Source organism: Bombus bifarius, unplaced genomic scaffold, assembly GCF_011952205.1.
Source record: "Bombus bifarius isolate JDL3187 unplaced genomic scaffold, Bbif_JDL3187 scf7180000007975, whole genome shotgun sequence".
Classification (NCBI taxonomy): Eukaryota; Metazoa; Arthropoda; class Insecta; order Hymenoptera; family Apidae; genus Bombus; species Bombus bifarius.
The window spans coordinates 1,281,128-1,303,220 of NW_022884361.1; the positions used below are offsets into that span (position 1 = coordinate 1,281,128).

General features: G+C 37.2%; 1 protein-coding gene across 4 annotated transcripts in view; it reads left to right on the top strand.

The window, feature by feature from the left end:
• LOC117204011 (inactive rhomboid protein 1) overlaps positions 1 to 22,093 on the top strand; it is a 301,261-nt gene that overhangs the window by 270,714 nt on the left and 8,454 nt on the right. The window contains exons 8-16 of one of the 4 annotated variants that reach the window (XM_033440981.1): positions 12,045 to 12,355; positions 12,821 to 12,907; positions 13,134 to 13,313; positions 18,269 to 18,452; positions 18,730 to 18,966; positions 19,088 to 19,114; positions 19,482 to 19,672; positions 19,882 to 20,178; positions 20,280 to 20,433. In XM_033440981.1, the coding sequence (XP_033296872.1) occupies positions 12,045 to 12,355; positions 12,821 to 12,907; positions 13,134 to 13,313; positions 18,269 to 18,452; positions 18,730 to 18,966; positions 19,088 to 19,114; positions 19,482 to 19,672; positions 19,882 to 20,178; positions 20,280 to 20,433 (1,668 nt within the window). The remainder of the gene's footprint in view (positions 1 to 12,044; positions 12,356 to 12,820; positions 12,908 to 13,133; positions 13,314 to 18,268; positions 18,453 to 18,729; positions 18,967 to 19,087; positions 19,115 to 19,481; positions 19,673 to 19,881; positions 20,179 to 20,279; positions 20,434 to 22,093) is intronic. The other 3 variants (XM_033440982.1, XM_033440983.1, XM_033440984.1) reach the window with 3 other exon arrangements.

The following is a 22,093-nucleotide window of genomic DNA, read 5'->3' on the forward strand; positions in this document are numbered from 1 at the left end:
CATTAAATATCGTAGCTTATTAATATAACGAATAATTGACTGTTCCAATACTATAACGATCCTTTCGAAGTGTATGCTTCCAATAAATATTTTACAACCTTTATATACATTTTCAGATCCGTTTCAATTTTGTACTGATAGATTCACGAGTACCGTCTTGTTACAGTGCTAATGAAACTTCATTATGTTTCGTATACATAAAAAGTGCCTGAAAATGTTCTAATTATAAGCAATTACTACATCCAAATAATTCGTCGATTTTAGCTGCAGATAAATCACACGGTTTAGAAGAAAATTTATAATGAAGAAGAAAATGCCTTGGAATCGAACCAAAAAAGCGACTAGATGGAAGCAGGGCACACAAATATCCTATTCAATTTTCCGTGACACGATTACCAGCCACGTCACGCTGACGTTTCCCGATGTATCGCGAGAGAATATAATACTCGCGGGTCAGACAGCGAGCGCAACAAAGAGAGATAACTGCGATCAAATCGATCCGGTCAGACAGTTCGATTTCCCTGGTTGAGCGTCGCCGACGCGTGCACTCGTTATGAACGCTCGGCCAATTCTCCGTGTGTTTCGCAATAATGAAAGTATAAATATTCAGACAGAGGCGAAACGCTGTGGCGTAGCCCCAACGTCGAATCGATACAATTCATTACGATATCTCACGTTGATCCCGGTTACGCTCGATGCCACGCACGTAAATGCGTAGACGCGGAGCCGGAGATATCGGGCCGTGTCTATCGAGTCGCATGCACATGCATTTAAATTGCCGAAATTATAGTATCGGGGCGGGAAGCGGAATACGAGAGCGGATCGTTCGGATCTTACCCACGTTTCGGCAGGGAGAAACTGCCTGGCAAAATATTGAAATATTTTACACCGCGTGAAACATCCGATGGAACAACGCTTCCGCTTCGATTTTTCCGTGTAATTTGCGCTATGTCGATGAATATTGGTTTTAATAATTGGATTGGATGCTGGCTTCTACCTTTTGGGGGCAGTTTCGGAAAGGAAATGCGCAGTTTAGTTATCGGATTGTGTGATTAAGCGCTAAGCGATGAAAAATAACACGTGGAAGATTTGTGAAAATCCGGGCTTACTGATGAATAGTAGATCTGAATGACTTGTGGCTCTCTCAGGAATGAATCATCAATCAGAACTGATCTCAGAAATGAATCAGAACTGATCGTCTTGGCTCTTTGTGAACTTTTTAATTTCATCGCATAGGTACACGATTAACGTTTAACATTCGAGAAACAGATGACTTACTTCTATAAGTTTTCTTATCCCAGGAAGTTGATATAAGTAGTAGTAGACTAGATATAGAATAAGATTTATAAAAACGATATTTCTTTTGTGGTATAATACTTATGATTATATTTTTGAATTTATACAATTGATCAATATAACTTCTGTATTGTTTTGTCAAAGTAAAAACAATTTACTATATTAGAAGATATATGTATCTATCTTTGATAGAAAAAGATCTCTGGTATCAGAAGCAAATAAAAATATATACATAGATTATCATAGTGCTGCGAATACTACAATTTTTCAACGTATTTTTAAGAACAAAAATCATGTTGGTTTGTCGAGTAACCAAAGGTTTCTCACTAAGCCGAACCCAAAATCTTCACGACTTTTGTTCTCCATCCGCGCCTATGATTTTTGAAAAATCTGGAAATATTCCGCATGCGTTTCCAAACTTTTCGAAATGGATGAATTTATTTTAGTTCCTGCATATAAAACGTATCGTTTTTTTACAGTAAATGTTTAAAAAAATACTCGAGAACGTATATTTCTGATTCAAATAATTCCTACGTGATTTTATTCTACTCTCGTCGATGATTTTCGTCGCTGATTTATACAAAAACTGATTATCATCAATTCCGATGGAATACAGACGTTCTTTGAAAAATTTTACAATATGCTGTTCGCTATATCTTTTTTAAATAACGCACAATTGTAAAATAGCCAATGGAATAGCATTCGCCTGTCTATTATACAAACTACTAATAATGAACGAAATTTTACAAGACACGTTGTTACAAATTATCTATTTAATAGTAACTTAATATTAAAACCACTTGCGATTAAAGTTTAACATTTGACCAAAACAATTTGAGAATGCAAATTATGAAAAAATACATAATACAACATTTCGAAGTTTCTAGCAATATTCGTTCGTACATCTACAACATTTCTATAAAAATTTATATACGGTAGTTTCCTTGTGCGCATTCACGTGCAAATCTCAAATTTTGAAAACAAAAAGCACACGCACATTTTGATATGCATCGACGAACATTTTCAGCAAAAATCCCATCGATCCTGAACGGAAGTGACGCGAGCTTCCGAGCGTTTTTTTGCCAAACTCCGACCACGAGCAACAGAATTACAAATATCCTGGAACCACCATGGATCCCTCGATCGAACGTCGATCCGAGTGAAACTTGGAAGAATCGTTGCCTCTCGATAAGGGCGACGATAAATCAACATTATCCATGCAAAATCGTGATACATTTATCTCGGATATTTCCAAGAAAATCGCATTCGAAGCAAGTAGGGGGACCAAGCAGCGCTCATAACGTTGGCTTGTGATTAAGGTAACGCCGATGTTAGTTAATAACGGGTTTATTAGGTTCTCGCTAATAAATGGTCCCGTGGTCTCCTTATTACATCGCTGCGAACCCGGGTGCGCGATATAAATTTTAATAAAAACGCGCGTTATATCCAGCTACTATATCCATCTTTGTGTCCGTATGTTTGCATACCAGTGCATGCAATACACACAAATTCTCGCGCATGTACACGCATAAGCCGTGCAACATGAGCTGGCGCACATTGCGATACGTAGAGTGCAATTAATTCGTTTGCCTTCAGGAAACGCATAAAGAGCAGGTCAGCGTTTTGGTTACCTGGATAATCCGCTTGCAGATTTAAGACTCTTAATTGAACCGTTCCTGTCAGATGCAGAGAAAACGGTCAACCCTTATTATGAAAACGTGTTTTTGTTGCACCACTGATTGGAATTGAGCGCAGAGATGACATTTATGAGACGTTGCGTAACGGAGTTTCACGTATTTCCTGCGAACGAGGTTGTGATTATTGGAGAATCATAGGCAGACAATTGTAACACTTTACCGAAGGTTTTATTTTGTGGATAAAAGTGAATGAAGGAAGCTAAGTCTGAGTTCTTTTTGGTTAATCCTTAGAGTTATTAAAGTGTTATTAACAGCTGTCAGAGAAGATGGTAGAAAACGAAAAAGATGATTGATCGTCTTTCGTGCATTCCTATGTGTTTTATATTAATTAATATTTTGATACAGGTATTAAGAAGGATATATAGTAAATATGATTGTTGTACATAGAACGGCATATACTTACGCATACACTTAAACAGTATATAAAACAACAGTGCTTAAGCGTATGTTGTCATTTATCTGGTATAAAAAATACGAAAATTGTTTGATTTGGTGGATCAATATCAACACAATCTTATTAAAATTTCTATTTGAAAGATATATTTTGGACATTAGACTATCAAAAGTCTTTATCAATGGCTGTACAAATATCAAAATTAAGCTATTACAATAAAAAAAATTAATATATAGGCTTAATAAATTGTTTCTACAATACTTATCCTGAACTGTTAAACGTGTGAAAGAAGAGTATTTGAACTTGTATAACGTGCAACAGCAAACATTAATTTATCAAAAATCTTTAACAAATATCAAAATCAATGTAATATAACACGGAAAAATTTATTCCTAATAAGTGGATGCTAAAATATTTATCGTAAACTGTCAAAGACGGGAGAGGAGAATATTCAAACTTGTATAGCGTACAGTGCAAAGACAATATAAACCGAATACACTCAATTAACAAGCAAATTCATTGCATTGATCATGTCGCGTGAAAAGGTGCATTTTCAAAGCAACAAATCGTCGAATTGGGGAAAGGTCGTGTCTCAAAGGAGCGAACAAACGAAACTAAAAGCCGTGTCCCGTCATAAATTTCTCACGGCGCAGTTATATTTGGGCCACGCTAATTTTTCGTCCTATTCCCCATTGGTTGAATGCCGCGGATTTATTCCCGCGGAAGTTGTGAAGGATGTCGGCTTAAGAAATAAATTTAAGGCACCACTGGGTGCAGTAGGGCGCGCCCTGCTTCGGCTGAACTTTATTCCAAACTTCTCAAAAAGAGCAGGAAAAAAGGAAGGACATCGTTTTCCTTTTTTTCCTCCTCTATCCTTTGCCTTGCGACTGGTTTTGTTTTATATCTAACAGTTCGTTTAACTCGAAATTCGTCGTTACGAACTCTGCTCATTGATCTCCAGCAATTTCATAGTATGTCCTGTGAGTTATCGCAGCGCTTTGAAACCGCTAATCTCCTTTATAATGGCCAAATTACGCGTGGATCTTTTAAAGTGAATAATCTGTCATAAAATCTTTGTTGCAAATCGTTTTACAAAGAATCTATAGAACTTTTCACCATTGATATTTCCTATACGTATTCATCTGTGCTTTAATAATGTTGACGAACTTCTTTAAAGAGAATTTATTCGAAATAGGCTGTGGTGTAAAGCGTCGAATGTAAAGTCGATTTTGGCCGAAGATTCCTAACTGGAATACATTTGACTATCAAAGATAAGAGAATCGCAGAAAAAGATCACTAATCGGGAAAGGGCGTCTCTTTGAAATTGCACCATCACGTTTTTCGTCTTTCTCGAACCTTTCACGGATTAAAAGGATAAAAGAAGATAAAGGTTTTGAATTAATTCTGGTAGAAGTACGTGAGTCTGGTATCGACACATGCACTGAAGATGTATTCAAAATTTGCGCACCGTAGAGTTTTTAGAAAACACTCTGGTTCACCCTGACCTGGTGAATTTGAATTTATAAATTATTGGTTTCGGCGAAACTGCATATTTCTTCGCCATGAAACGATCAGTATCAGGGGCACGAGATAGATCAGGCCATTAGACTCGGCAAATATCCAAGGAAAGGTGCTCTAAAATGTCAATAATCGCGAGGGTATACCGTAGTTTCACGAAAACTCCATTGTTTTCCCAAATTCCCGATCGTTCGAGTTTCGTCGCGAAACTTATACCGTCGTTAAATCGTCGCCAAGCGATACTGGAAAGGAACGCGTTCCGGAAATAAAATTATATTGGTGCACTAGCGTTCTATACCTTTATTCCCTCGAGGTAGAAATGGAAAGATACATAGTGGAATATCGAACGATATCAATTATTATCAGCACTATTATTATTTCGTTATTAATCAGTCGGCAGTAACTTGAAGCAATTTGTCTGGGAATTTCGATGATAACGCATTTAATTTCACCTATTGTGAAAATAGATAGAGTGAAAATAGAGATGTACGGCAAGCTTTTGGCACGTTGTTAAAGATGTAATTAATTTAAAAAGAACAAACGGTATATTGCTTTGTTATCCGACATGTCATTTTATTCAAATACAATTTTTCGAATATTATGGTGTTTCGTGCCACTTTCGTTTACACTGGAAAAGTATGGTCAAACAAAGTTCCAATCTAACGAGTTTTTGGGAGACACGAGCAAAGTATAACGTCGTAGTACGTATATAGTTATAAAACAAACGTTTCCCGATGTAGATATACGGAACACGTAGATTATACAGAGTTTAACAATAGATCTAGCTAGCCTACAGAACGCTTTCCGAAGCGGTATTGTATAATTGAAAGCAAACACGGCCGAACGATCAATAGAGTAATTAAACTGCGAAATGAATAATTAGCTGTGTGCTGTATTACGGCTAGCTTACACAACATTTTGGAATTTCTAAAACGCTTGCTTGTTACTCGAGCGTTTATAAAAATCATGTTAACGACTGTGATTTTCGATAACCTTATTTATTTTTTAGAATTTGAATTTTGTAAATAGCAATTCTCTGTCGTAAGTCGTTTTAGCTTTGTTACTAACTTATTTTGTATTTAGAATTTCGTTAAAAGTATTTTGGTAGAAATTTCCTTTTCTCAACCTCGAAAGCCATTTTCTTGAAATTCTCAGCTGTCACAAATAGAATATTAGTTAAGAAGATAGACAGATCAACAAAACGCCAATGTAATTTTTACAATTAGGGAATAATACTTAATTAAAAATATATAACGAAAAACGACCGGATATTTGTGATCTTTAAAGTTCAGTTAGCTTTTATCTGTGTGTTTTTTTTCTCTTTTTCTCTAATGACAAAAAAATAAGTTATTCTTAAACAAATATGACACGTTTGTACAGCGAAAGGCACGAAGGATGCGCCATTATGAAAATTTTATGATGCTTGAGCGTTTCGCCCAGAGAAAACACTAAAGTAGGTGGAATTTTTAAAAAGTTGCTGATTCAGCAGAACGATGTTCCCTATTAACTTTTCACAGACCGTAGAAGTTAATATGAACGCGTTCGTACAACAATCGACGACTACTGGCGAGTGTATATAGGTGTGTTACAGCTTAGAGGCTTGTTTAACCATTTATTAAAAAGTCTGCTGGCTACGTGTTTCAGTGGACGTCGTCCGGCCTTTTCATTCCACCAGTAAGCAATTTATTATCTGGCCGCTCATTTAAATTCGAACTTTTTAAAATTCGTGTTTTTGTCCGGAGTAATACCATTTCCTGTGTTAGATTGTGCTAGATTGTACAATGTTGTTGCTTTAATTGTTGTTTCAAACCGGATAACATTAATTAATTTGACAAATTTGTGAGTAAAATTGGTCTCTTACAGAAATATCCGTATGCTTTTAAACATCAAAACAGAACGTACAATGTTACCATATGCCATACAATCTTTGAAAACTCGTAACAAAATTCTTTAAATACAAACGTATGCATCGTTTTCTCTATTTATTCTATTGTGTCTGCAATTTTCCATTGAACTCAAATTGTCAAATGTTTTACGATTGGAAATTATACAACAATTTATTATTTGCATATTCCTAATATAATGTAATATCAGCATATATATATTATTAAATAGCGAATGAACTATTCTATAATAGCAATTTAATATTAATTTAACATTAATCTAATATTAATTTAATATTAGCTTCAAACCTGTTTCTGTTCTACTATATTAAATATAATTGTAATTTGACAGCCTCTGAGAAATAAATTAGATACCGAAGAAGCAGATTTATAATTAAAATTAAAGAAAGGTATCTTCGATAATTTGCTGATTGAAAAACCAGACATTTCACGTTCTACACGTTGATTTGATAAAATAAAGCAGCAAGATAAATGATATTTGTCGTTCTTTGATGAGTTAGGATAGTATTAAAGGCAACACTTTTTTATTATCCGATAATAAATGAAGAATAGACAGTTAAAAATAATAAAATGAAGAAAACACAAGGTTCACTATTTGTGAGGTCACGCTGAAGCTTCGAATTTACAACTGAAGCGATGCAATAATACGTCTCCATAAACAAGGATTTGCATCGCAATACAATCGTTTCATCCACGACAAATTCCAGAGAACTTACTGCAGTTGAAATTTATTCGACAACGTTACAAATACAAAACGTCATACTGACTTCGGTTTACTTTTTAGATTATAAATTCCATAGCTATTGTAGATTTTAACGAGAAAAGGTACAGTCTCGTTTCAGCTGTCAAATCTTTTTGATGTGAAATTCTACGACCCTTTTGAAACAACATATTCCAAAATAATTTTTACGCACGTTGCTGGTTATGCTTGAAAAGCGTCTCCTTTCTATTATATCGTTAACAAAATAGGTTCACTGTTAAGTTTTCCAAAAGTCAAAAAATCAATGAAAAGCGGATCAATTCGACGACTGAGGGGTTCAATTGAAACCCAACGTAAATTTTATAACGACCAGAATCTACATTCATCAAATTGAAACTACGATCTCTACCACTCGTTATTTCGCTTTAGAGTAAAAAGTTAATAAAACAAAACCAAATAAAGAAGAGAGCAGAAATGAAATACACACCGATCGGATATTTATTTCAGCCAACGAAACGAACTAATAAACGAAAGCTCTGGCTTTTTTCGCGAGGGGTGCGTGTCCTTTGGATATACGGCATCTGCTTAATTGCGAGCAAGAACCGACCGGTAGGGCAATTAACGGTCCGGGGACAGCCGCGATCACGACAATATAAAATCCCATCAGATGGGCTCGATACGGTGCGATAAACATGGAGAATGTTAATTCCGGCATGTCGGGCACGAAATTAAATTCCATTCGATTTTACAGCCTTTTCCATTCGATCAGATTCCACCGTTCTCCCATGTTTGTCGATGTTACGTAAATTCTGGCTTCTTTCGTTCGTCACTCCGTCCCTTGTATTTTTCCTTCCCGTCCATCCACCCACTCACTCGTATTAGCTTGTTCACGTTGCAGTGTTTGTTTGTCGTTTAAGTTTGTTGATTACTCTGCCGATGTGTTCGGTCTTCTCCTCGTCCCAACTGGAATTTCACGACCAGGACGAATTCCTGATTACGAAGTTGAACTCCAGTTGTCTGTTAATGTTAAATTCCAATTCACTCGTGAACGACGCTTTTGCGTTTCCTTTTTTGTTTTTGTTTTTTTTATCATCCGTTTTATTTAAAGAGCAGCAAGGAGATCTCGAAGTGGAACTGCAGGAGATTAAAAAGTTGCAGGTTTCATGGAAATCTAGTTAGTAATTAATGGCTTTGTTGGTAAATTACTTATTTTAATAGCTTTTTTCTACTGTGTGTTTAAAATCCCATAAACGTTTTAAGGTAATTAGTGACCACGATAAGAGTCTGGCGAGATAGAACGTATCTATGATAGGTTGTGTAAACGACTATCTGTCAGAAAATCGTTTGCCGAAGTTTTCTTTCTGTGGCATTGATTAGTTGAGCAGATTAAAGTTAAATCATGCCTTTTAATATTGCATTTAGATAATATTACATTCGGGTGATTAAGATATGTTCGATAGAGCATAGTATGCCGCAAGTGTCGCAGACATTGTCTTTCACCTTGTACTAGTTTTTATGTCTTTATATATTTTTAATATAACGTAGTATCATATAATATAGTATTTGCATATTTTTAATATAATGCCAGCATATTAGTATTATTATACACAACCATTCTACAACATTAATACTAACTCCGAACCTTTCTCTATTCTGTGATATTAAATATACAGGGTGGTTGGTAACTGGTGGTACAAGCGGAAAGGGGGTGATTCTACGCGAAAAAAGAAGTCGAAAATATAGAATAAAAATTTTTCGTTTGAAGCTTTGTTTTCGAGAAAATCGACTTTGAATTTTCGCTCGGTACGCGTGCGGCACGTTATAACGAAAAATTTAAAAAAAAATTAAAAAAAAATTTTTATTCTATATTTTCGACTTCTTTTTTCGCGTAGAATCACCCCCTTTCCGCTTGTACCACCAGTTACCAACCACCCTGTATATCAATTACAATTTCGTAACTGCTGAGAAATAAATTAAATATTAACCGCTTTCGTCTGACACTATTGAATTTCCTCATATTTTCTATTTGAGCTGTTGGTCGCTAAGTGTTCAATGAGAATAAAAACTTAGTTGTTAATGAGCCATGGGAAACAATGGTCGCTGTATAACTAATTATCAAAGTTTGCTCTAGGTTCCTCTAAATGTGGGACAAAAACTGCACGTACATGAAAAGTAGATGATAACCTGGTATCCTGTATCTCATCTGCGAGTGTAACTATGCAGGTAATCGAGCGGCAACTAGGAAAATAGAATTGGAAAAAGGGAAAATAAACGGATGGTGTGAAAGAAACAAAGGACTATCAATTATACCGAGTGTGTTTCATGCTGTGGGGAATTTCATTTTTGAGGTCGTGGCAGGCTGGATTTTAATTGGAATAACGCCGTTCGCTCGGCAGTAATTCATATTAATTCCTGGACCTTAATAACCAGAGGTCCGTTGGTCGGCCTGCCGAACTGATGATATTGGATTACACCATTGATTCGTCATTAATATCGATCACCCTTGTTCCGCACGCGACACGCTTAATGAGTATTCACTAGAAGCGTCCGTTGTTCCACGATCACGTAATTAAACACAGATCTACATAATGCTATAGAAATGCTCGGAAATGCTTGTTTTACTAGGAGAACGCGGGATAGAAAAACGGCTAACCATTTGCACAGTATACCCGATGTTCTTTTTCAAATATCATTTGTTTTGGCGGTTCGTTAAACCCTCGAATCTCTAAATTATGAGAAAATGCGCTTTTTAGACAGGTGTGAGATTGATTCAATCTGAAGCTTGGAATTATTGTTAATTGCGATTTTGACTCTGGAAATGTTGTACGATCTGACTTGATGATTTACGCTGTATTTTATAAATGTTATAACCGATGCTTTAAAAAGTCCAAAATGTTGGCAAAATATGGAATATTATAAACCAGCGACGACTAGAGCGTAACTCGGATGAGACAAATTAAGGTACAAGGAATAAGACGAAGTTTTATAACGCAGTAAATAATACAAGCTTTTATTCGTGTATTTTAGGAACTTCTAAAAAGCCACCCTCGTAAATCTATAAAATCTCTATGAAAAGCTACAAGAATTGGTTATCTTGGCCACTCTGGTAATTCTACTGTTAAATTAATAACTGAATGAATATAAAGTTACCAAATTCATTTTGTACGTTGTTACCTGACCAAACATTCGACAGGAAATTCCGCGAAACCAAACACTCCGACTTCCGTCGTTTCATAAAAACATCCATCATCAGAAAAATCAACGTGGAGTGGTCCAGAAGATGTAACTAGAGAGAGTGGAAGCACGTGCAGATAGCTAAAGTGTTAGCCGAAAGTAGCGGGAGGGGGTTGAAACCGCCACGGTCGATCGAGCCGAACGCGTGAAAGAAACGACACACCGTCACGACAGATCGTTAACATTGATAAAACATCGCGAAATGCTCCGTGAGAAGCAATTAAAATCCTAGATGCTAGGAGTGAAGAGATACAATGGCAGCGAGAAGAAAGAAATGGAAAATGCGCGAACCAAAGAGATTTCACGAGGAAACGTAACCAAAGTGTGGTAGCTATTAGGCATTGCGGTTCGTCGGATTAACGTACGAGGTGCGACGTGTTTTCTGATATGAATAATTGCACGATTAATTACATAAAATAATTCCCTGGATCGTTATCGGTCGCCGTAAAATAGCATTAAACCGACCCCAATCAATTGGAACGGTATTGTAGCATTGTTAACGGACGCGCCACAACCTCCAGTTTAATATTAATGTATGACGTTACGCTCCTCGAAATTAGCAGACCGCCTCTATCCCCGTAACGGTATCATAGATACACAGAATAGGTTTCTAACGGATGGCTGGGAAAACTCGGTGTTCGTATCTCGTGGTCTGCTCACTGCGAAATCGTGAGTTTCTACCTGGTTACAGAACACTAAGTAAAGGCGATAGTGTAATGTGTGGTGAAACGTTATCTACGATAGTCTATCGATGGTAATTACATATTTGCGTATTACTACATCGGTTTTCGAAGGATTGGTATTTCGAAGATGGATAATTTAATGTATGTAAACTCATTCATAAGAATTAGAACACCTGATGGGATCGTATTAAAGGCGATAATTGACCCAAATTAGCAGGCAAACGATTAATTGGTTAGAGTATTGTGTTTATGCGAGATAACGTTTCTATATTAAACAGGCAGGAAAGATTTATGAAAGGCATTTTCATGTCCACACAATTAGGACAATTAGGTGTTGTCTTTCATACTTAAACCTTGTTAAACAAATTTGCAAGTTCGTGAAAAATTTGAATTTTGGTTTATTGCGGAGACGGAAATTCCATGCTAAATAGATTTTTCATATATTTCCTCTCCTTCATACAGATAGTAAATATTAAAAGCTCCATCAACATCATTTCCCATTTTAAATTCCCAATTATAAGAATTGAATTTTAGATATAAAAATATCGTTTGAGATATACTTAAGGGAGGCGGGAAGTTAAACAGAAATATCATCGAGAGATCGACGTTTTGTTGTAGTCGTTGAGAAGACAACGGCGAGAAGGATCGCAAGTTAGACCCGAGTCACGAAGCTTCCCACCGAGCGTAATTGACTACATGTCGAGGTCAGAGGCGGCGACGTCCCCGGAAAGCGGCCAGGATGAAGAGGAGTCCTTCTTCGACAGGCCACCGCCACCCCCGCCGCCGCCTCCGCCACCGCCTTCGCAACAATCGCAGTCTCAAATCGAACAGGGGCTCGGTGGTTTGGTGAAAGACGACGAAGACAGTGCAAAAGTCGCCGATCTACTTGAATCTGCGGGCGACAGAGAAACATCCGAGGAATTGGTTAGGTGAGCACACCTTTTAGAATACTTTTAACGTTACAACTACGAAAGCTATAAGCTGCTTCTTCTGATATTTCTCTCAAGTATGCTTTCTATACGTGACCACAATATGGATTAGATCAGATTAAAGTTAAGTCACTTAATTTTGGGAAAGTTAGACTTGTTACTGTTCTAATACATGGTATTTGTGAATGGGAATTAATAATAAGGGTCAAGTTACTTAATTTTACTTTTACTGTTTTACTGTTTTAAATACATAGTGATTACAAGTGGGAATTGTTGATAAAAATTAAATTACTTCATTTTGAGAAATTTAGGCTCTTAAGGTATTTTAAACACACGATGATTGCCAGTGGGAATTGATAATGAAAATGAAATTATTCAATTTTAAAAGATTTAAACTATTTTACGATTTTAAATAAATGGTGAATACAAATGGAAATTGATAAAAATTTTATGACGATTTCGTAGGTTTGCCTCGCAGAAGGATGACAGGACGTCGGTGGATGGACAGGTCAGAAGAGCTCGCCACATTTCGAGGGACCATTACATTTCAAGGTAAGGAAAATCTTCGTTTTACGGTACATTAGAAAAACTGAAAGATTTTTGACATTCTCATACATTCTTCGACGTGTATCGTGACGAATGAAATTTATATAAAATTTATAACAAAAAGAAAGATCGATCGGGAAGTTCGTGTTTGATCCTCGACTTTGGATAAGGGATAAAAATATCCAACGTCGAGTGTAAACTGTCATGATCTACAACAAGAAAGAGATTACAGAAAAACGAGTTGGGGCAGGTCGAGGTTGGGTTTGAGTTCGATGATACCGCCGGACGAGGGAGTGACGCTTAGAAGGGATTTGACCGGTGCTACGAGAATTTCACCGAGTACCATCGACCGAATATTCGACAACAGTAACAGACGACAGTATGGCATGGGTATCGTTGGAAGATTTTTAGGGTAAGTTTCCAAATATCCGTTGTCCTATAAATTTAACACCTTGGAAACAAATATACCTGTATTTGGTAAAACACACGAGTTTTGTTTGTATTATTAAATAATTATTTTAATTCCCGTACGAAAATACAACAGGATGATATGAAAATTAATCAAATGTAACGAAACTCCTCTTCGCATTTGCAAACGTAGCATGAAATTACTTGAAGCAAAATAAATTTACAAGCTTTTTATTAAACGATTGTTTCGTTATCCGTGCAAAAATGCCGATGGCTGAAAACTGATAAAACACTGCTTTTATAAGACCAGTGATTAATAAATAAAAGTTCTATTTTTACAATTCCTTATTGTTAGGAACAAAATTACTATCTCCATTTATCCTTTAAAATATAGGAGAGACTCAATCTGAATTCTGTTTAAGAGAATAGAAAAATACAAAACTTGTTTTTAATGCAAAGATAAATTGGAATGTGGACACAATAACTTGACGACCTAAATTTTCAGAGATTAAACAACACTGCTCTCTAGTGTTTATAAGCCACTATTTATAGAAAAATATTCATCCTTGTTGCGTATTATCGACTAAAGAGCAACCGGTCAGGTCAAACCGATCGGTCGATATCGCGTACCTCGAATGACTCAACGTTCAAGGTGGAGGAGATGAAATAACTCGAGTGTTAGATTTAGACGGCACTTTATTTGTATTAGTTGTAGCACTTAACCGAACTAAGTTGGGACTTTGTCGTCCTGGGTCTGTAGTCTTCGTTGCTTGTAGTTTAACTAAGTTGGGACTCTGTCATTCTGGGTGTGTAGTCTTCGTTGCTTGTAGTTGAACTAAGTTGGGACTCTGTCGTCCTATGTCTGTACTGTCCGATGGTTGAAGCTGAACTCCGTTTCCCAGTGCCCTTCCGGCTGGTCCTTACCTAGGTTTTACCCGGCCTCGAGTCCTTACGTTTGCTGCCCTGGGAGGACCGGTAATTCAGAATTTCCTAATGAGGGAAATGGGCCTGTCCGTGCCACAAACGGATGGCCAACTAAAATTCCGAACAATCCTACTTCATGATATATCAATATACGCTACTAACTTTGAAATAAAATAAAATTCAAATAAAACACCGGAATAAGACTAGAAAAAATCCAAAATTTAGATGAAATACACAGAAAGCGTGCATTTGATAACGCACTTTGTTTCAAATTGATATTTCATTCCATTCCTAAGATATGAGACTTCACAAAGTGCAACCATTTAGACTTTAACGTATATAGGTGCGAAGGTTATGTATGAATGGGGCTAGTGTCGCCGTGACCTACACTTTTTACTGGAAATGCGTAGTAATAGTAAGAAGACGATGAGTCAGCGTCTGTCACTGACCACCGCAAGTGTTGCGAGCTTGCAGCAGGTTAACGCATACGCGCGAAGAAGAGTTCCGAGTGTGCGAGTGAGGCGATTGAGTAAAAAAATTACGATCGTCTTTGTACGACGATATCTCAGCAAGGACACGTCCGATCCTAATGACACAAGAAGTACTTTCAAAGGGAAGATTCGCCCTCTTTAACGACTTCAAATTGATTAAATAGATATCATTAATTTCGTAATAATAATAAAATAAACTTGTGTTAATTTTAGTACAACCTTTATGTATGGTTAAGGAGGAAATTTGATTAATGCGAAGGTATTGATTATAATAATTAATTAAATGTATGTGTAATTTGTTAGATCCGTGATTTTATTAAAACAACGCAGTACTGTTAATAATTTATAATTAATAAATAATTATAACTTTGCTGGACAAGCTTTGTCGATTTTTAAATTAAAATTTACACAAAGAAACATGTCTATTGGAAATATTTTGTAGCTTGTAAATAATACGTCGTATAATTACTCAGCAAATGTTTCGTTGAACATTAAACCTGCGTAAACTTATGAAAATATTTCATCATACAGATTACGTACCGATATTTCCTCGTTAAATTTGATAATTTGGTGTGTGGTAGTGTTTTATTGTATTTATTCGCAATATGGACGGCGTATTAACATCACTCAGCTAAAAATAGAGTTAGCAAAAAAATACAATGAATAGTAAACCACGCGTTTCGTATTAGTTTGCTGTTTTGTGTCTATACGTTTATCAGATATCGGCCTGCCGTTGTATGTTGATGCGGTTGTTATTCCACATCGACGAAGAGATTGATTTCGAAACGGTCAATAAATGAATTTCCATACGAATAACTTCATTGGCCGATATTTTCGACAAACCTGATAAAAATTCACGTCCGATGACAATTTATTACGACTGTAACGTCGAATGCGGAAACAAAAGGAATTGAATGAGATGCAGAAAGTAAACTAAAATTAAACAGAATATAAATTAGGAAAATTTAATTGCTATATATATGTCGGGCAGACGTTGTGGATAGGATTGTGGGTGTTTGATGAATCTTCATTGAAATTAGCCATCGTTGCGATATAACAAAGGTACAGTTTATTAACACAAGTATGGATACCACAGATTTGACAACCAATTACGGCGATTAGGCGCTCGCGACACTAGTGACAATGGCCTTAGGTTCGATAACGAATCCGCGATCAACGGGATGATAGATGTACGTGCTCACAAATTCTAAGTCTGACTCTTTGTTAATAAAATGCGTAATATTCGCTGATCGTACGGCGTTACTCTTTTCGTCGATGAGATCGCAAGAGAGAATGAGTTTCCGTTCTCCGGTGTTCTTTCATCTCCGACACGGTCATCCTGACTATCACACGTCCTCGTGTGTAACCAGATGACTTAAACTACCAGCTGGAGACTCCACCACACAGGAGTAGACTCGACGTTCGTTAGGGGCCGGGTTTTCTGTTCTGTCGTAGCGGACAATCAGGTGCGATGTGGCCCTCCGCATGACACTTGAAGCAAATCACCTGGGACGATGTGGCTGGTCGGCTTCCTTCCTGGCGTTGTGTATTCTTCCGCTGTTCGCTACGCATCCTACTGCGGCACTCCTTTATTTTATGTCCGTCGTTACCGCAGTAAAAGCACCTCGGCTGGTGGGCCGATAGGTTGCGTCGTTTGACTTCAGGTTCCGCCGATGGATTATTTGACAAAGGTATTGGCCTCTTCCTCGCGTGAGAGAGAACTCGCATTTCCTTAAGGAATTGATCCCAGGTCCGAATATCTTCCGTGAGTGCTATACTTTCGACACGCTGGTCATGCAAAATCAGTCGTAGAAGGACGGCGGCGTTGATTATTTCGATGCCGGTCAGATTTTCCCATTTCGCCGATAGAAGGGAGTGAAGACGATTACCAAATGCCCCCGTGGTTTCGTCCTTCAGTGGTGGTTCGTTGAGCATCCTAATTAGCACTGAGGTTGCCGTCTCCGTGCCACCATAACGCAGGAGAAAATGTTCCGTATATTTTGTCCAAGTAAGACCACTGACAGGTGTTTTCCCATAAACAAAATTATCTACTAGCCGCGTTGGTAGGAGGCTTTCTCTTCCTATCTTCATTTATTAACATGACCTATAACCAATTGGCATCGTGGATCGTTATCCTCACTTTTCCTAACGGAAGGTGCGAACAGCGAATCCGCGTTGTTAATTAAAAACGGCTTACCCACACCGAACTTTCCTCCGTAATGAGACGAGAACACCTAGGGAGAAATAGACAAAACCATCGAACAGTGAACATCTCTCCGATCTGTGTAAACCTGTGCTGTGCTAGAAAATAAAGACAATAGTTGTGTTACGACTCAGCTATTTTTATTTCATCAACCAACCCTTAAGTTTACGTGACACTATCGCCGCTATTACGTGTAGCCTCTTGTAATACCCACATTTGTACCGGTAAAACATCGGCTATATCTGCGATGGTAAATTTGAGTAAAGGTTTATCGAACGCTCCCCAAAATTCAAACCTGACTCCGACATGTATATATAAGAATATTTTTTAAAATATAAAATACAGGAAAAAAAACTTTGTTCTACGTGTTATTTTTAATTAACTTTTCAAATATTGCACAATTTGCGTTTCAAAATTTCCTGCGTTTTCGAACTGTGAAAAACACGTCTACCAAATGGAGTAACCAGTAGGGGAAGATTAAAAATTCTACATATATTGTCTATATTCAAAATTTTGTCATATATTGTCTATGTTCAAAATTGTCAAAATTTTCCATTTTAGAAGATATATCTGCCGACTGAAATAATCCAGAGATTTTTTAGTTATTTCCGATAAACATCAAAATTACGACTTTTCGGTTCTTAAAAATGTTTCAGAGGAATAAAAGAAACGAAGGAGAGGAAAGACAGCAGAAACTGGAAATGCAGAATGGAAATTTGTCTTTCCTACGTTTATTTTATTCCGTAAGTTAGCATTGCCCCGCAGATGAGATGATAACCCAGCTTTATTGAAACAACTTTCTCAGCGGCTCTCCTTCATTCCGCTTTAACGATCGCGCGAAGGTTTTATCATGTAGGTACGACCCAGTTTAAGATATACGCGGAACACAAATAACAAACGCGCATAAGCGGCAAACGTCAGAAATGAGAGGGAAAAAAGCGTGACGCAAAGCGTCTTGCCAGGACGGCGTGATATTTAAAAAATGCCAAGGGGGATATAGTTATCGATCATACGATACAACCTTTGCGGCTACGAAACCTCTTTCTTTCTCCATTTTCCATGAGGTGTTCATTATTTATTGATAGCAGCACACATGCAAATATATGCAAATGTAGAAGCGGTTTTACAATATAATACGAATGAAACTATATACTGAATGAAAACTATTTGATAACGTATAACATACGCAGTGAGCATGTTAAAAGGAAATAATAATAATTTAAGTATATAAATTCTTACTGGTAATGTTAAGCTTTGAAATTATTTGCATTTAGAGTGGAAAGTGAGAAGAATAGAAGAGTATAAAAGAAAGATATGAAAAATATTGTTTTATGCTTGCAGGAGATCTTTTCGAAAGAGCGTGTCTCAGAAACCAGACGTCAGAAGGCAGCTGGACGACTTCGAAGACCATCGTCCGTATTTTACGTATTGGATTACCACCGTTCAAGTTCTTATTTTGATAATCTCGTTAGCGTGTTACGGTTTTGGACCTGTGGGCATGGATCTTAGTCACAGATCGGGCTTGGTGAGTCCAAGACTTCCAATTATCAATTTTCTTACGAACTTCAATCTTTTCCAATCCTTAGTCATCCATTAGATCTACTTTTCTTATAATATTCTCAACAAAATCACATTGTATAGTTCATAGAAAAGATAATCAGAAAATTCAAACTCCTCCCAGTTACTATAAATTACTCTAAAAATTCCTATCCTATGCTATTGTAATTACTGAGAAAATTCCTACAGTCACAGAAAGTAAAGCAATTCGGCGTAGAAAGAATATCGTGAAAATTGTGCGGTAGGTTCTGGTGACCAGTCTGTCGTTGCAACAAGTGGACTACCAGGAACCAGCGAATTTCTGGTTTGGTCCGAGGGCCGCGGATTTGATTCATCTGGGCGCGAAGTTTGCACCGTGTATGCGTCGCGATATTAAAATTTTGAAGGAGATCGACGTCTGGCGGGAAAGAGAACGGGACACCGCATGCTGCATCAGAAACGACGACTCTGGCTGCGTGCAATCCAGCAAAGCGGATTGCTCTGTGAGTTGTTATTTCGTTTCCAGCTGGAAAATATTAAATATAAAGGAAATTAGATATTCCTTTGCAGAATATCCCCTCGTATCGTGTTTATAATATAATTTCCTCTTTTACGAACCAACTGGTCCGGGGATTGAGATCGACTGCCACGGTAAATTTCTGTGGAATTTCTATCTTGTTGTCGATTATTTATATAGATATTTATTTTATATGTTACATGAATTACGAACACATCGGTAGTTCTTGCTTCTAGAAATTTATATTGGAATTAGTTTTGCATGCGTGTATATAGAAGAATCCTTAATTACATATATTTGAACAATTTTTTATACTGTATTTTATACGTTGCCTACATTTCTTGTAAAACTATTAATTTCCAGAACCTGATATTCCAATTAATTTTGCACGCTATAGAAATCCTGAAGTACTTTTAATTTTAATTATTTGCATCATTTATCGATTGTATCTTTTGAAGGTAGATTGATTAAAGTGTTTAATGGTGCTTTCAAAAACTATAGAACACGATATCCACATGGAAAAAATGGGGACCTGGGGACAGTGGACCGGGAGGACGCATAAGCGGATCGGTTTGCGGGTTGGATCCAAAGTTCTGCGACGCTCCAGCTAGTATAGCACCTTACGAATGGCCTGATGACATCACCAAGTGGCCTATCTGTCGAAAAACTAATCCGTTTAATCAACGGTTTAGGTAAATTCGTCATCTAAAAATCCAATCTCTTCTATATTTGTTATGTAGCATTTATCCACGTATCTAGCAATGACGAAAACTTTAAAACTCTATCATGTTACCAAAAATCTTCAAGCACCAAAGGTGATAAAACTTCAAAGATATTTTCCTGAATTTTCCAATATTTTTCCTGAATAATATCGAGGAACCCGTTTTGTCTTGCTCAACAGTAGAAACGGGAGTCAACGGAGCAATGGAAATTTCCCAGTAAGCCGATACAAGGACAAGATGGCAGAGCATATGGTTTGTGAGGTGATCGGTCATCCCTGTTGCATCGGTATCCACGGGATGTGTCGCATCACCACTAAGGAATATTGTGATTTCGTACATGGCTACTTCCACGAGGAGGCGTCGCTCTGTTCCCAGGTCGAGTGTTTGCACGATGTCTGCGGTATGATACCATTTCTTCATCCCGAGTGGCCAGATCAGTTCTATAGACTCTTCACCACCATGTTTCTTCACGCTGGGTACGTTTCTGAACAGAATTTATTTCGAAATAATTACGCAGAATATTTTTTCAGTAGAGAATTATATTAAATTATCATGTGGTATTATGTTTGACTTATAGAGTTCTTCATCTGTCGATCACGCTAATGGTTCAGTATTTCTTGATGCGGGACTTGGAGAAGTTAACTGGCTCGCTGCGTATCGCTTTGATTTATTTTATCGGCGCATTAGCTGGAAACTTGGCCAGTGCGATATTCGTTCCTTACAGAGCAGAGGTACGCATATTTTAATTTCTCAAAGAAATGTCGAGACGAAACAAACGTGCCCTGGATTACGATCATATAGCCCAGAAAAATAGGTGAGATTACTGTCACGCGAGTGTATATGTTCTTTAAGGGGTTTCGAAATATTCAAAGAGCACATAAAGATGAGAGCAATAAATAAGACTAATTGGATGCTCCCTTACAAATTCTTTAATGCAGACATTGTAGATATTGTTGGAACAAAGATAATATTTAACACCACAACATATCTAATTGTCCTTAAAATATAGAAAGACTACACGTTGAAGAGGAATACCACAAAAATTAAATTATTTCTTAACCCACACACACAAACGTTTTAATACAACTCAAATTTTTATTAAAGAGGAAATTAAAACTTATGCTTTTATTTAGAAAATCAACAGACCAAGACACAACGCCACTCAATTGCGTATCAACGCAACACAACTTAACCATATCTTCACGAATAAGAACAGAAAGAACTTTCTTCTTTCTGCAGAAATTGCCAGGCAAGCGAGAGGCTAATTATCGAGCTGCGATGGTTTTATTAGATGCCACGTAGCAGTTTTAATTGAATAACCTCACGGGACGTTTAACAGGCGCATTTCATTGTGTATCGTCGATTTAATCGACGCTTTGGCCCCGTTCGGGCGAAGTAATTGCTCAGAGACCAGGTTTGCACCGTGACTCATACCCATGAAAAGGGTTAACAGCATTACGATCGTTTCCTTTACGGTGTTTCTCACCCTCGGCCGTCTTATCGCTCGACAGTTTACCCCCTTAACACGTCGGTGAACTTGGAGTTATACGTCAATTCTATTCCCTCTAGTCTCTCTATTCCGACTGTTTTCCTCTATCAGAGAGCGTACACTCGTGAATTAAGGCAGCCACCAGTTCTCAGAGAAGACGGGAGAATAAAGGGGCGGACAGAAAGCACCGTTCCTCGAGAACTAATACCGTCCAATTTGTTCTAATTAGTTTGGTTAAACGTACCTTCCGCCCTGGGAAACTTTGTCTCTATCTCTCTATTTCTCTCTCCCTCTCTTTCTCTCTCTCTCTCTCTCTTTCACCCTTTCTCTTTACGCGGCATAGTGTTAATTATTGTTTCAGCCTGACTGCTTGGAGAAAGCTGGTCGAGTACGTTAACGCGATTTCTCCTGCGTGGGTTATCGATAATTCGTATCGTTCAGCGATAGTTTGTTGTAAGAGGTTTCTGTGTAATAGAAATGGTATAGAGTGGAAGGATATTATTTTCTGTAAATGGAAATTTATGTACGATTCTTTTCGACTGATATTGTGTACTTTGAATGGATACGAATGGAATAGCGGAAACACGGCGATACGATTGGAAATGAGTCCTACAATGGAACGTTTCATACGAGTATTCCAAATTAATAAGCGTTTAAAAGAATTGACCATAATAAAGGAAGATTTCATACCAATATCTCCAATTAGTAAACATGCTGAATAGTCGACTTTTTGAAAGAGAAACACAAAATTAACATCGAAATAGCGATCCATTGTCACAAGCAAAATAACGACCAACTTCCCATATAACTAATGTGAATACTTCGAAATATCAACGATGGCCTAGCAAATTAATTAGGAGAGAAATCCAAAAATTAGCATGTAAATAAAGGTACAAATCATC